The following is a 15,387-nucleotide window of genomic DNA, read 5'->3' on the forward strand; positions in this document are numbered from 1 at the left end:
CGGAATACGTTCCTGAAACCTCTAAGAAAGATTTAACCATGTGTAACCCCACCCAGAGGGTGGACACAAACAAATTAGGGTTCAGAGAGAGCGGAGAGACGTGTATTCAGTTCACAATTAAAAATTTATAAGAAAAAAAAAACTTTATTTGAAATTTATTAATGGATAGCCCCTTGAGATGAACCATCTCGTTTTCAAGGGGGTCCAACACAAAACAAACACAATACAACAGCACAATCACATACAGCATACATATAAGGCTCTCAAGTACCAACTAACCCACACAACTTTGATTGAATGGGCCTGTGAAATAAACAGGACAAGCAACTGTCAAGGGATTTTATTTAACGAATACTGAAACAATCAGGTATAGGTATCTGCCCTAAAAGCTAAAGCAGTGAGAAAAGGGGCAGTGGATCTCCTGCGGGGAGGTCGATTGCGGCCTAGGAAACAACCCATGCACATGACCACACTGCAAGCCACAAGGTCCTAATAATGAATAAAAAAAAACACCAAGTGACCACCACCATCAGGTCATAGACCAAAACCACACAGCAAGCAAGAGAGAGGCCCAAGTAGCTACTCCCTGCAGGTCTCCACACTGCCTAGAAAAACACAAAACAACACTATGCAATACGAGTCAGTTGGTAGTACAATATGGATAAAAAGGCGTCTTAAAATTCAATACAATATAAGACCCAACATTCACAGCCCTGGTCTAAACTTGAGGGTCGCAGGTACAGTTTTACAGTTCCATACAATCTTGCTGAAAACCCAAGAGAAGACCCTCCAACATGGGCCAGGCAGCAGTGTTGAATTTAACCTCCGCAAAGCAGCAGTCTGGCAACCAGGCTAAAGGGGGAAATGACAGTTATACGTAACAATGGGCCAAAATACCTCAGAGGGACTAACCCTCCTACTTTACCTCTTAAATTTTAGTACCTTTCCAACTTGGGGACCCTTCACCAATACAGATAAATGGCTGCCCTGTACCTCACACTGGGGACGGCACACTGTGTCAGCTCCTAGGGAAAAAAAAAAAAAAAAAAATCAGATCACTCACTACTACTTATGAGTGAAAAAAAAAAAAAAAAAATTAGGGGCTGCGGCCTACCTTTTCAGTGTTGGCCTAACCGGCACGCCTCAACTGGATCACTGCAATTTCAGCTGCACCACAACTCTACATACAAAGATACAGATTTAACACCACAGCCACAAATGTCTGCCAACATACAATCACCCACAAGCTTACCTGCACACACAATACTCCCTGCAGCTACCAGGCCTCAAACGAAGAGGCCCTGATTGTCTCCACCTGGGCTTTTAAGGGCACTGTAACCCTGCCTACTAGGGGCGGTGCTCTCTGCACAGAGGCCAGCCCTCACACATGGGATCTGTTTTTTTCATAAAATTCCAATCATGTTCCCACATCACCACAACGGATTGAACCTTGTAATCTGTTTGTAACCAGTCTATCCTTTCCATGGTGTCTGAGTACAGTTCGCTAAAACAAGTCTGTGAGAGAGGAGATTGATCATGTGGGCTAAAACATTGAGGACAGCCATGAAAATAACACCCCAAATATTCAAAGATAATTATCTCTCCATCTAACTCTGCACATCCATCAACAGAATACCGCCTAAATTTAACTTCACCGCCATTCAAAGTGTGTCTTATTGAAATGCCGCGTGAGAAGGCCTCAAACTCTAGCCATTGTATAGAAGCATGCGAGAAAGCCTTGAAGTCTGTTTTGTAATTGTTTGGGCAAGGAATTGCAATTGTTTCAGGTTTTAAGAATTTGCTTTGAAAAACTGCCAGCGCCGCTGAAGTGATGGTCACGCTATCCAATGGGTCACAGCATGTTGTCTGTATGAATTCATTACGAAATGTGTTAACACCCTCAGCCAAGATTTGAACATCGTTCACAATAAGCTATGAACTCGGCATCATAGTCAAATTCCTGTTCTTCTACAGTCTGATACCACTGAAAGAAATTCTCTCTCTGCTTAGGAGTCATTTCATCCACCCCGTACATCTCGGGCGGAGGGTATCTCCCTTTATAGCCAATTTTTGAATCATCTGTGAATTTATGCGGAAAGTAACCTTTTTTAAGCTGAGTTTTACAGCCCAGCGCCTTAGGGAAATCTCTGAGTGGGATGGGAATGAATGAGAAGGAGTCAATAAAGTCATCGTCACTAATCAGAATCATTTTACTTCCCTGGGCTATGACAAATGGTGACTTGCCTTGACTCACATAAGCATTCAAAATGATGTGATGATCAAACCCTTTCCCATAGTGGGAAATGAAAGTCGTGTGTTGGTGACGTTTTTGCCAGTAGTGGAGAAGGAACATAACAGCACAGTCAGGCCCTTTCCAGATCTGTCGCTCCCCATCCAGTGATTGAGCCACTACAAGCAGGGGAAGATGAGTTCCACTGGTTTGAGTGGTCTCAAAATCAAAAAATACCAACTTTTTTTGATATATCTTTTCTTTGGGTTTGATTGGTTTTTGACGCATACCACTGATTCTTGGGAATTTGGATAAATCATGTCCCATTAACAAAAATGCTATTTCTGTTGGAAATTTACAACATTTTAATGAATAAAAAGAATCAAGGGCATAATCAGGGGGTCCTTTGCACATTTGTAAGGTTTTTTCATAGGTTTATTTTTAATTTTTATTAATTTAATGATTATATGTTGGCCTATGCCCTACAAAACCAGTTGTCCTCGGATAGGAGATAATCATTTCAACTTGATTAAAACAACAAAAAGTAATAATTTCATTGAATAATATATTTACCACATGAAAGAGTACATCATAATATATATTAAAAACTACAAACGATGAGTTTTGAACAATATTTACTTTTATTTTGTGGTTGCTCAAAATGTGTCCCACATATTCGTCACCACCGTCAGATATTTATTTATAAAATAATAATAAAAAAACTACAAGGTCAATTACATTCCTGAGGAGCCCTTTTCAAACCTTCAGCTCTACTGCATGCTTCAAGACCACTCAGGCTCCTGTAAGTTTGCTATTTTCTCTTAAATCTCTTCATATTTTTGGACACTGCTACTGTCACAACCATAACATGTCAACACCGTCACTTCTGTATAAAAAATATTAGATTAGATTATGGCATAAATGTATACTTTTTAAGAAGAGGTCTGATGCAGGTAGCAACAGGGGGGAAACAAGATGGCTAATGTGAACAACTCATGTTTATCATGTGAAAGAGCAGGTTTTTGTCACCACCGTCAGACGTCACTACCGTCAGGTTTTCTGTCTGATGGTGATGACTGAAGTCTGAAAAATGCTTATAACAGTGCTCAGGATTGTTATTTTTTATACCAAATAGTTAAATAAAGTTGTTAAGCAAGAAGCCATTGACTTGAGTGGTGTAAAATTTGGAATTGTATGTTGTAATGAGGCCACTGTCACCTGTGGTGCTGTTGAGTTATTGAAGTAATAGTCTCTTTTAATACAAAAATATGTTTTTCAAATTAAAAAAAAACATTACGGTGACGGTGTTGACAAAAACAAAGTAGCCTAATAACTGGAAAAACGCCTATTTTATGAAAAAAATGCAAAATGAGGAGGTTGCACCAGTACATTGTTGAACAGCCAAGACCTTGGCCTATAACGATATACCTTCAGATTTTGTAATTTAACTCACTTTTTATTTTCAAAATTGAAACCTGTTTTATCCAAATTCCCAAGAATCAGTGAGGATGGTCATTTACCTGTTTCATCTTTGGTGACTCATCTGAGAGTGTGTAATTTTTCAATCGCCAGGAAAATGTTTAATGTTGAGATAGATATCAGTTCTCTCACTTAGTTTTTTTGCACATGGAGGAATTTTTAAGTGTTTCTTGACACTCAAATCTGCTGTCCTTCGTACAAAACTTTGATAAATGAGGCCCACTTAGCCATTTTTTGGCGGGCATATGTAGGACAAGAGGACATCTATCATGTTCTTGATAATGGGGGCCTGTGGGTGAAGATTATGGGGCAGGTGGTGGGCCAGGACCATATCCCAGGCGTCCACCAGGTGAACATTTTTTAGCCCTTTGAACATGTCCCGGAGCACCTTGTCCCGCTGCAGGGAGTACCAGTCGCTGTTGGTCAGTGTCTCGTCAAGCGTCAAGGCCTTGAGGTTTCCTGTCCGGATGACCACCAGCGTGTCAGCAGCTCTGTCCAGCAGCCGCAGCACCGCCCTGCGGATGCTCTGAAGTCGCCGTATGTACACCTCAATGGGAAAAGTGCTGAAGTGAGACCAGATACCAATAACCACAACAGTGTTGGAGCCTCCGACCAGCCTGTCCAGCTCGTTGGCAATATAGCTGAGATTGACGGATGAGACGGCGTAGGAACGGATTGGAGAGGCGTGGCAGTGAAACTTCACCAAGATGTTTCGGGCCGTGTCCACAGCCATGAAGGGTCCGCACTGCTTGCTGCTGTGCAAGTTAAACCCCTTGAGGTCTAAGACAGAAAAAAATGCCATCAAAGGAGAGCGTTACATAAAAAACTCAAAGATGATCTCTTGGTTTGGGGAACCTGGGAGAGTCAGAAGACTCTCTAGATCAGTGTTCCCCAACCCAGTCCTCAAGGACCGCCTGTCCTGCAGGTTTTTGTTTCAGCTCTGCTCTTTCACCCCTGATCCATTTAAGGGCTTCATGCTGATTGGTTGAAACAGATCTACCTGAACAGGGTGTGCGGGAAGATGTGTGGGCCTTAATTGGGTCAGGTGTGCAAAAGCAGAGCTGAAACCAAAACCTACAGGACAGGCGGTCCTTGAGGACTGGGTTGGGGAACACTGCTCTAGATCACACGGGTCAAACCTTGTGCTGGGGAGGGCTGAGACATTGCAGGTTTTCATTGCAGCCAAAAACTCCACCAGGTGATTTCACTGATTAGTCCCTTCTCTCTGCTTGAAGGTGAGGTAATCAGTGAAATCAGCTTGTGGAATTTTTGGTTGGAATAAAAACCTGCAGCCTCTTGGGCCTCCATGGCACCAGTTTGACACCCCTGCTCTAGATCAGTAATCATGGTAATGTCACAGAAGTATCACCATTGTGCATTTCAATTTCAATTAAAGGCCAAGTCCCAGTTTAATGGAGAGTCTCTTTAACTGGCAGGGTATGGTACACATCTGTCAAATAAACATCTGTGTCTCATTTGGCAGTAAAGAACCTAAATTTAGCCATTATTACATGTTATCAAACTCTGGTACTCGATCATTTACCTGGCAGAACTGTGCTAAGGTGTTCAAACCACTGTCTGATGGTGGAGTCGCCGCACAGGTGCACCACCTTGTCTGTCAGACACTGGCTGATGGCAGAGGCGTTGTTGAACTGATGAACTGTGGCGCCCCCTAGTGCTCGCCATGCACCCTGGTAGTAATAACCAGCAGGTTCAGGCTTCACGGTGCTGCTCTTCACCTCTGGTTGTCCTGAGAGGAAGATAAAGACAAACATCTGTGACGTGGATGTCATCTGTGTGGTTCCACCCAACCTATAATGTATTCATTTGCAAAAGGAGTGTGCGGGAGCTTTTTACTCTCAAATCCATCACAGCTCTCTAGGAACAGAAAAGTTGTATTCTCCTGGCTTAATGCTGAGTTTTTGCAGCAACACAATGGAGTAAACATAACTAAGGCAGAGAGGGCTGCAACAAATCTTTTATATAAGAGGAATCCAGCTATTTTGGTCACATATCAATCAACATATGAAGTAATTGTGATCAATAAAGTCTGAACTAATCACATACAGTCAGAGGCTGTTTGGCGTTCTGACCACAAGTGGCGAGCTCTCAGTCATTCATTCATTCACACCTGGCATTAGAATGCATCTGTACATGTGCCTTGATGTTAAATGCATTGAGTTGCTACAATGTGAATGACTGGTTGGATATTTGTGTTAACGAGTAGCTGAACAGGTGTGCCTCATAAAGTGGCCCTTGAGTGTATATATACATATATATGTTTTTGTTGATTTTGTCTTTTTTTTTTTTTTTTTTTTTTTACCTTGCTTCTTTGGCAGCACAGTGACGTTGTTCGACCCTGATGCACGAATGGAGACTTTCATGTTGACCCCACTGAGGAAAAACACGCAAAAAGCTGGTTAATACACTGGTGGCACTATTTTGTTCACAGTTTTTTTAAATGATTGAGTCGAGCTGGTATGCAGTCCTGGGGACAGGGGCAACCTGCCAAAAGTCCACTGATTTGTACCCAACTTGAGTGCAAAGCATTTTCAGTAAGAAAACATATCTGCTAACGTTAGGTCACAATATACAATACTTAAATAACTTATCATGGTTACAGCGTGTTTGTGCTTAGCACAGACCGGTGGTCTTTTAATCCGTACTGGATCGAACGCTAAAGCTATTTTTCTAAAACCTTTCTGTTTCAGCTGCTCACTGCTCAGTGACTGTCCTGAGCAAAAGGTACCGCAGCCCAAAGTGCAAAGCAGCAAGGTTCCGAAACAGCTTCTACCCAACTGCCATCAGACTGTTGAACTCTTAACACACTCAGAACACACACGTGTGCAATTAATCCTGGTGCAATATTTTTTTCCTGCAATATAAGGTTTTTAACTTGTACAGTGCAATAAGTGGTTTTATTTAGTATTTCAGTGCAATTCTGTCCAACACCTGTCCTGTTTTTGTATATATATATATATATATACACACACACACACACACACACATATAAATGTATATACATATACACACACACACACATATATGTATATATATATATATATATATATATATATATATATATACATCTATAATTGTACTTATTCTATATACATTTATTTATTTATTTCATTTTTCACTACATTTCACTACAACTACAGTTCTTATCATGCTGATTTCTGTTTTCATTTTGTTTTTGGATCGTGTCTTTGCCTGTACACGTAATTTCGTTCTGGGTACATTGTAGTGCACTGACTGAATGACAACAATAAAGGAATCTGAAGCTGAAGCTGAATCTACTGCCAGTGTTAGCTAATGTCAATGTTTATTGTTGATGACTGTCTAATGTCAAGCTGCGGATTTTTGGCAGTCTCATTAGAGACAAAATAAGATGTGATCTTTCATGGTGTTCAATTTTATTCAAGCAATATGGACAGCAGGCTGAGCAGGTGATGTGGCCTCCATGGGCTGGGTGGGGCTGAGGCATCAGGTGATGTTACACACGCCAACACCAACATTTGGTTGTGTAATGTGCTTCTGCCCCTAGATGTAACTACCACTAGGAGACTAACTTTAATGCTTTCTCCTGGTCAGAAGATCATAGTTGTAGGTCATAGTTACAATCCAACATGCACACACAAATCTGTCTTTCCCAGCCCTCCCTCACCTTTGAAAGAGTGTATCCTCCTTGGCCATGAGATTTTGCATGAAGCCTCCTTTATAGTGGTTGATCCTGGTATCGCATCTCAGATTCTTTGGCTTGTAGCAGAACCATGGCTCCCCCGTGTGGAGGTCGGTGTAGTTGCACAGAGGCTGGGTTGGAGGCAGGCAGACGTCACAAACCGTAGTTTCAGAGACAAAGCCGGAACGGAAGAGGCTCTTGAAGTAAACACGGGCCGGCTGTTCCATGGTCAGCCTGCGCAGAACCGTGATGGCCTCACTGGAGTGAACCAGTGTCACCTGACAGGGGGAGGAACCAGGGTTTTACCTTAGTTAGACAACATTGTGTCCTCTCTCATACCAGTAAGGAATAAGAAAGTTAATGGTACTTAAAGATGCACTTTTCAAAGACTCTAAACATTGTAGTCGGCTCTTCAGTCTAAAGTTTTGAAAAACCTCTGTGCTGCTGCAGGATACAACTTCCAAAACTTTGCCTATTTTTAGACTAATTCAGGCCTGCATAAAACAGATGGTGTGCGCCCTAATGGAAAAGGAACAAAGCAACTTCCAGTTATGGCTTTTAACTTGTTATAACGTGGACCATGGCATGACCCGACAGTCTCTGAAAAACTCGAGCCATCCTAGGACGGACTCGGTCGCAGCTGACATCTCAACTTGTTCATTAAGCTCTTTAAAGTTGGCACTCCTCCATTTCAGATCACTCACTTATAAATCTTCCCTCACAGACTTGACTGTATCCTCCTTGCTAACACTTGGCTCGATGAAACTGGTAGTAAAGGACTGACTTGTCACACTGCACCAGGTCTAACAAGAAGGGTGGTGGTGTTGCTTTTCTAATATTTTATCATATAAGAGTCTTATTTGGTACTTACTCTACTTCTGAGTATTTAACTCATCAGGTAGACCTGATTCTTGGGAATTTGGATAAATCATGTCCCACTAAGAAAAATGCTATTTCTGTTGGAAATTTACAACATTTTAATTAATAAAAAGAGTCAAGGGCATAATCAGGGGGTCCTTTGCACATTTGTAAGGTTCTTTTATTGGTTTATTTTTAATTTTTATTAATTTAATAATTATATGTTGGCCCATGGCCTACAAAACCAGTTGTCCTCGGATAGGAGATAGTCATTTCAACTTGATTAAAACAACAAAAAGTAATAATTTCACTGAATAATATATTTACCACATGAAAGAGTACATCATAATATGTATTAAAAACTACAAACGATGAGTTTTGAACAATATTTACTATTATTTTGTGGTTGCTCAAAATGTGTCCCACATATTCGTCACCACCGTCAGATATTTATTTAAAAAACAAAAAACTCTACAAATACAAGGTCAATTACATTCCTGAGGAGCCCTTTTCAAACCTTCAGCTCTACTGCATGCTTCAAGACCGCTCAGGCTCCTGGAAGTTTTCTATTTTCTCTTAAATCTCTTCATGTTTTGGGACACTGCTACTGTCACAACCATAACATGTCAACACCGTCACTTTTGTATAAAAAATATTAGATTAGATTATGGAATAAATGTATATTTTTTAAGAAGAGGTCTGATGCAGGTAGCAACAGGGGGGAAACAAGATGGCTAATGTGAACAACTCGTGTTTATCATGTGAAAGAGCAGGTTTTTGTCACCACCGTCAGACGTCACCACCGTCAGGTTTTCTGTCTGATGGTGATGACTGAAGTCTGAAAAATGCTTATAACAGTGCTCAGGATTGTTATTTTTTTGTACCAAATAGTTAAATAAAGTTGTTAAGCAAGAAGCCATTGACTTGAGTGGTATAAATTTTGGAAATGTATGTTGTAATGAGGCGACTGTCACCACCGTCAGATTAGTGTCACCACCGTCAGAGGCAGTTATATTTGTTTTAAATGAATATGCTTACAATATGTTTCTTTGGTGCTGTTGAGTTATTAAAGTAATAGTCTATTTTAATACAAAAATATGTTTTTCAAATAAAAAAAAAAACATTACGGTGATGGTGTTGACAAAAACAAAGTAGCCTAATAACTGGAAAAACGCCTATTTTATGAAAAAAATGCAAAATGAGGAGGTTGCACCAGTACATTGTTGAACAGCCAAGACCTTGGCCTATAACGATATACCTTCAGATTTTGTAATTTAACTCACTTTTTATTTTCAAAATTGAAACCTGTTTTATCCAAATTCCCAAGAATCAGTGGTCTGTATGTCCCCGTCCAGTGCTTACAGTTTACCACCGTCAGAAGGTTAAAAAAGGTTTTATATCTGAGTTGTTGTTTTTTTAACTGAAATTACAGCTGACTGTGAATCAGTTCTTATTTCTGGTGATTTTAACATTCACACTGATAACTCCACACACCATTTTGCTAACATTTTACTGACATGCTATCATCTTTTGGGCTCATCCAGCACATTGCTGGGCCTACTCATAATCATGGTCTAATAATCAATAATCAAATCAATAATAACCAATAATTTCTGCTAGTATTCACTAACAACCTGAATTCAGAGTTTATTTTTTCGAGCCAAAACTTGAGACAAATCAAACTGCGGCCTGGAAACTCTCACACTCCTACTTAATACCACTGACTCATCTGTCTTCCAATCCACACATTTACAGTCACACTAAAAAACAAAATAGACTTTAGAGTCACCTCAACTTGTGCTTGTCCCTCCCAGAGTAATGGAAACACAGCGGTGTAGGAGCCGTTCAGGTGGTCCACCACTCGCCCGGCCACGCCTGCAAGGAGCTCCGGGTCATGCAGTCGAGCAATCACAAGATCTCCCCCGAAGTGTTTTGGTCGACCCTGGAAGTTACCAATTTGGATCAGAGCCTCCAGCTCATCGCCTACATGCCACTGACCTCCTGCCCTCACCGGCAGGATTGTGAAGGTGCTGTGGGCGGGGTCAGAGGTCGTGTTCAGGGATATGGGCACAGGGAGGCGAGGGGTTTCAGGCCAAGTGATGGAGTCCAGCAGGCGGCGTTCCTCAGGCGACAGCTGCTGGTAGCTGCAGTTGATGTGTTGGTGGTTCGGGACAGGAGTGGTGGGGGTGGTTTTATTCTGAAACTGTCAAGGAGATGGGAAAAAAAGATAAAAATGCATTGTTAGAGGTTTTGAGACGAGAAGAGATGAGAAGAGCCCTAAACCTCAGGGCCTCATTTATTGAAGGTCTTAATAAAGGGAATGAATGAATGAATGAATGAATGAATTACAAACTGACGAACATCTGTTACATTGGCCACTGCTGGAGTCTGGAAGTGATCAATAAGGTGGTTTGTTGGTGCTTTAACTTTGCAATGGAATATGCAAATCGCTAACAGTGTGCTTATTTGGGATGTACAGAAACTACATAACAACAACAACAAAACAATGATAATATCAACAATAATAAAATTAATAACAGCTTCCCCTGTGTGTCCTTTTGTCAGGAAAGCCCTCTGCTCCATTTTCCGTCTGCATGAGGCTTTACGTTCATCTATCCTGAAGTTACGGACAAGCAAGACCAGAGATCATCAATATCAAGACAAAATACAAAGTCAGGACCTATGTTTTCCTTGCCCAGAAAATTAAGCTTCTCTTTAGGTATTGTGGTCAGAGAAACTGTCTATCTGAAACTGTTCTGTCAACCACAGAGGCAGGTGATGTAAAAGTGCTGCCAACTTTGTATATTGCTCTATATCTGAGTTTCAGCTGAAAAAAATTCTCCAGACAAAAAAAATAACAAAAAATAAAATATCTGTGTACGAGATGCGATTTTTGACTTATTCAATCAACTAAATTATATGCTGAGATGAGCTGGTGAGCACGAGATCTTTGTAGCATTTTTGAGATTAGTAACTTAAAGGTGGACTGTTTTAGGAAATCAAATTTTCAGCTGTTCATTTATTTTATTTATTCAGATTCTAAAGGACAGTGTGCACTTTCATAAGTTATTCACAAGAATAAAAAGATGAGTGCACCAGATTTAGCAGGGAAGCTAATTTCCATCTGCAGTCCTTACAAAAACATTAAAACAATCAACACAATAAAACAAGCATTAAAACAAACAGACCTGTACGTATCAGATACCAATACATACAATATATACACTACAAGTAGGCACGTGTGTGTTCTACATGCCATATGGCCCACGTCACAAACCACACGATGCCATCCATACATAAATAAACAACTGTTATGACCCTGGGTCATAATGGCATAATTTTGTTGCTGTGATTTGCTGTGTTGTTCCTCCTCTTGTCAGGGTGGTGCTACCACATTGGAGTCTATCCTGGAGCTGGCTGCTGATTGGTGGATGGTAATTGGTGGGGCTGCTATAAATGGCCACCGCTTGAGCTGATCTCCCTCTTTTCTTGGCCCTACTCCCAACTGCACCAGGCTTTGCTGTGTTGTGTTTTGAGATGGTACTCTATGTTGTTAATGGAGATTTTTGTTAGCAGTCCAGGTAGCTGTAGGGGTGATTTTGCAAATTGAAACCATTTTGGTGTGATTTAGAATGGGCACTTTATAAAGTGCCCATTCTGTGTGATATTTTACAATTATTCAATTCTGAAGATAATCACACCAAAATGATTTCAATTTGTAAAGTAGTCAATTTTATGCATATTTTATGTATGCTGAAATTCAGAATGGGTATTTTACTGTGGAAATTTGGAAGCGAAAACCCAAACTGTATGAATGTGGAGTTTAAGAGATTTGGTAAAAAGTTCATGAAAATGTTGATGTTTTGACAAATAAATGCATTTCTGGTGCAATGGTCATTGTATTTTAGGTTAACATGAACAAATAACAAACAATAAATGAATATAAGACAAAACTGCAAGCTACATTTGTCTAATATTGAGGAATTTCAATATTCGCAAGTGGTGAAATGGCCCCATGTTTGGGATAACAAAAAAAAAAAAAAAAGAAGAACTTGCATAAAGAAAAAATGTTTTATATCCCAAGAAAGAGTAAGCTTTGAAATTTAAATTAAAACAAAAATCAGATTTTTTAAGACATTCCCGCATGCAGTTATGGGCCAATGAAAATGTGACATGAAAACTTTTTTTTTTGGATTTGGAGAAGCTGCCATCCAGAAACTGATGCACATATCTGACTAACCATTAATGCTTTGAACAGTCCATGTTCAAAGCTCTGAAAAAATCAAGAAGCTGGGGCAAATACAAAGTTGTTTTCTGAAGGCCCAAACATGGTCGACCACAAAACCTGCGTAATTTTTTTTTCCATTTTTGAGGGGCTGTCATGCCTACCAGTTATGATGTATGACAGATGTTTTTGTATATTCTGAGAGAGTAGGTGGAGGTGTATTATCATACCAAATTTCAGTTTCCTATGTGGTGTAGTTCCTGAGATATTGACACCTGAAAATGGAGGAAAAATAAGGACGCGCCAAAATCGACACATACTCCCCTCACTAAATTGGCCATATCTCAAAAAGTATCCATCCGAGCAAACTAAATTTTTACAGTGTGCCTATTGGATAAATAAGGAACAACTGGTGAATTTTTCAGAATTTTTTGAGACCCAAGTGCGTGGGCTATTTGGTGAAATGACGTGGAATGACTCATACTTAAAGTGCCTATGTAGAGTGCTTGTAAACCTATTAAAGTTATTGATATCATCAGATATGGTTGCAGATATTTTAAATACCAACCATGGTAATTCAGAGTTATAGTGAATATGAAGATTAAATACCAACAATGGTAATTAACAAGTACAAGATGGTTCTTGTAAAGCAACACTGATAACAATTTTAAAAAATAAATAAATAAAGATAAAAATGTTTTCTGAAAACAGTTTTTATTGTTGTTGCTGTTGTCAGATTTAAACTGTCAGCTGGTTTTGAAATCATGTGACATTGGGACCCATGAGAAAGTTTCCTGTTGTGACTTTATTTGAATGACAGAGATGTTTATGAGATGTTTGTTTTGTAGCAGTTGCTAATAAGTTAATAATTCATGCAAAAACACTTCATGTTGGACTATAGATTTTATTTGAATATTTGATTTGTGAAGTAATAAATACATGAGACAATTTAGATCCCAAATGCCTAATGTTGTAGTAAAAGGACTTCACTACCCATAATGCTCTTAGAGTGGAAAAAGGAAAATGTTAAGACTTCAGTGTTCTCACGCTGATGGCAGCAGTTAGCAAACAAGTTATGCACACATCACAATCACAAGCTGATTTGTTTGCCTTTTTATTGAGTAAACAGAATGTACGATTCAGTCCACAGTATCGTCTTGTCTTTTCGAAAGCTACTGAAGCTGCTGAAATCCAGGAAATATGGCTGATGGCAAAGACAGAGACACTAAAGTGCAACTGGACACCAAAGAACAACATGTTTAAAAGTTGAAACAAAAACAATGGACAATGCGGAGCTTCACCACAAGACTACTGAATCAGATTGATGTTGTATTAATAAACATAGAGCTAGATGCTTTTGTGAACTGGGCCAAGAGATGTAAGAACAGACCTCACTGGAAGACATGGAGGTGGAGACTAAATGAGAGGAATATAGAGACGATATTATCGCGATGAAGACGCAAACTCACCAAGTGCTCAGGGCACACGAGACTGTGAGTGATGCTTGTCTGCTTGTCTAAATGATGTTAGGGCAACTTCTGCCAGATCTCAGCACAGCAATCCATCAGTTAAACTGCCCAAGCTTAGATCAATCATCAACATAGCTCTGGAACTAGGTACAGTTATGAGCCTCCTTTTGCTCAAACATGGTGTTCATTATGGACAATCCATGACTCGCCCCAAAGTCCAACAACAACGCACTCCTCTGGAAGAAGAGAGTCCAACCCCCATCCGCCGGCACCCCTACCTGTAACCCATATGGCATTGCACCCTACTTCTCATTTTGCAGGTGGTTGCCCCATGGGAGTGCACTCCTTATTGATGCTTAACCTTATTAAGCTGTTCTTGCTTTAGATCCAGGAGCTGCAGGGATGGTCAGCACTTAATTGCGCTCTGCCTCTATGTCAACAACGATGAGAACCATTTAGGCTGAGCTATCAAAAAACATACTTATTCCAGTTTTCCTTGGACAAGACTAAATTATCTTTATTTCAATGGCCCTGTGGAACTTGAAACACATACACACAAAACATTTACAAAAAATCATTTGTTCCAGTTGCCATAAAACATCTCAATCAGTAAGAATAACCACTTTTGATATACAGTATTCTATGTAAATCCCACCTCAGCACAATGCACTTTATATATATATATATATATACAGTATTATATTTATTTGAAGCCAGCCTGCTTCTTCTGCACGCAAAAGGTAGACAATAAAGCATTTTTTCTTCTGCAGAGTGTACCTGTAAATATCATGAAGAATATTCTTATCCTGAGAGACAGTATATTTCAGCTTATGAAAACTGAATAAATGGCAACTTTTAATTAAAACAGTCTCTTCAGTCAGTTGCAGTCATCACAGTGTTCTCACCTCCACCACGTTGATGTTACGTTGCAGGAAGAACACGGTGGACACGACCAGGAGGAGGAAGGTGCCAGCTGCAGTCTCCATCTCACACCAGTTCACATGAAGCTTGATGCACTGTTTACAGAAAAAAATTAAGAAAATACATTTTTAATAAGCATTTATGTGAGAAAAAAAAAAAAAAAACATTTTCATGTACAGCAATTGTATCATTAAAAAAAAAAATTCTCAAGGAAGTTCCTCACTTTGTTCATATATCAATCAAGACCACATGGACATGGCAGCAGACCACAATAATTCACCTCCTCTGACCACTCTTTATCCTGTCAGCTAAGCTACAAGTATTATTGGTAGTTATGATGGGGTTGTTAGGATCCTGTGGTGAGCGTGTTGTGTATGCAACAGCCCCTGTGGCCCCTCCCCATCTCCCCCAATGCTATTGCAACACTTGGTGACTGTAGGTTTGTTAGGAGGTTGTCTCCAGTGCAAGGGGATTGAACTAGATAATGCTGTATACATGGAGACAGTGTCCATATGCAAAAATG

The 15,387-nt window shown here is 39.9% G+C and overlaps 1 protein-coding gene and 1 long non-coding RNA gene across 2 annotated transcripts; both read right to left on the reverse strand.

Moving 5' to 3' along the window:
• Positions 1 to 208: 208 nt before the first annotated feature.
• LOC115354924 (uncharacterized) lies at positions 209 to 1,280 on the reverse strand. Its single transcript, XR_003927824.1, has 3 exons — positions 1,115 to 1,280; positions 943 to 1,025; positions 209 to 852 (listed from the first exon to the last, which is right to left on the reverse strand). It is a non-coding gene; the product is annotated as an uncharacterized LOC115354924 (long non-coding RNA).
• Positions 1,281 to 3,932: 2,652 nt separating this feature from the next.
• On the reverse strand, positions 3,933 to 14,929 carry LOC115355613 (NXPE family member 3-like). The gene is made up of 6 exons (XM_030046471.1): positions 14,849 to 14,929; positions 10,039 to 10,452; positions 7,377 to 7,669; positions 6,033 to 6,103; positions 5,253 to 5,459; positions 3,933 to 4,489 (listed from the first exon to the last, which is right to left on the reverse strand). The coding sequence occupies exons 1-6, from the start codon at positions 14,927 to 14,929 to the stop codon at positions 3,933 to 3,935; spliced, it is 1,623 nt and encodes a 540-aa protein (XP_029902331.1).
• Between the last annotated feature and the right edge of the window lie 458 nt (positions 14,930 to 15,387).

Source organism: Myripristis murdjan, chromosome 23 (genome assembly GCF_902150065.1).
Source record: "Myripristis murdjan chromosome 23, fMyrMur1.1, whole genome shotgun sequence".
Taxonomy (NCBI): Eukaryota; Metazoa; Chordata; class Actinopteri; order Holocentriformes; family Holocentridae; genus Myripristis; species Myripristis murdjan.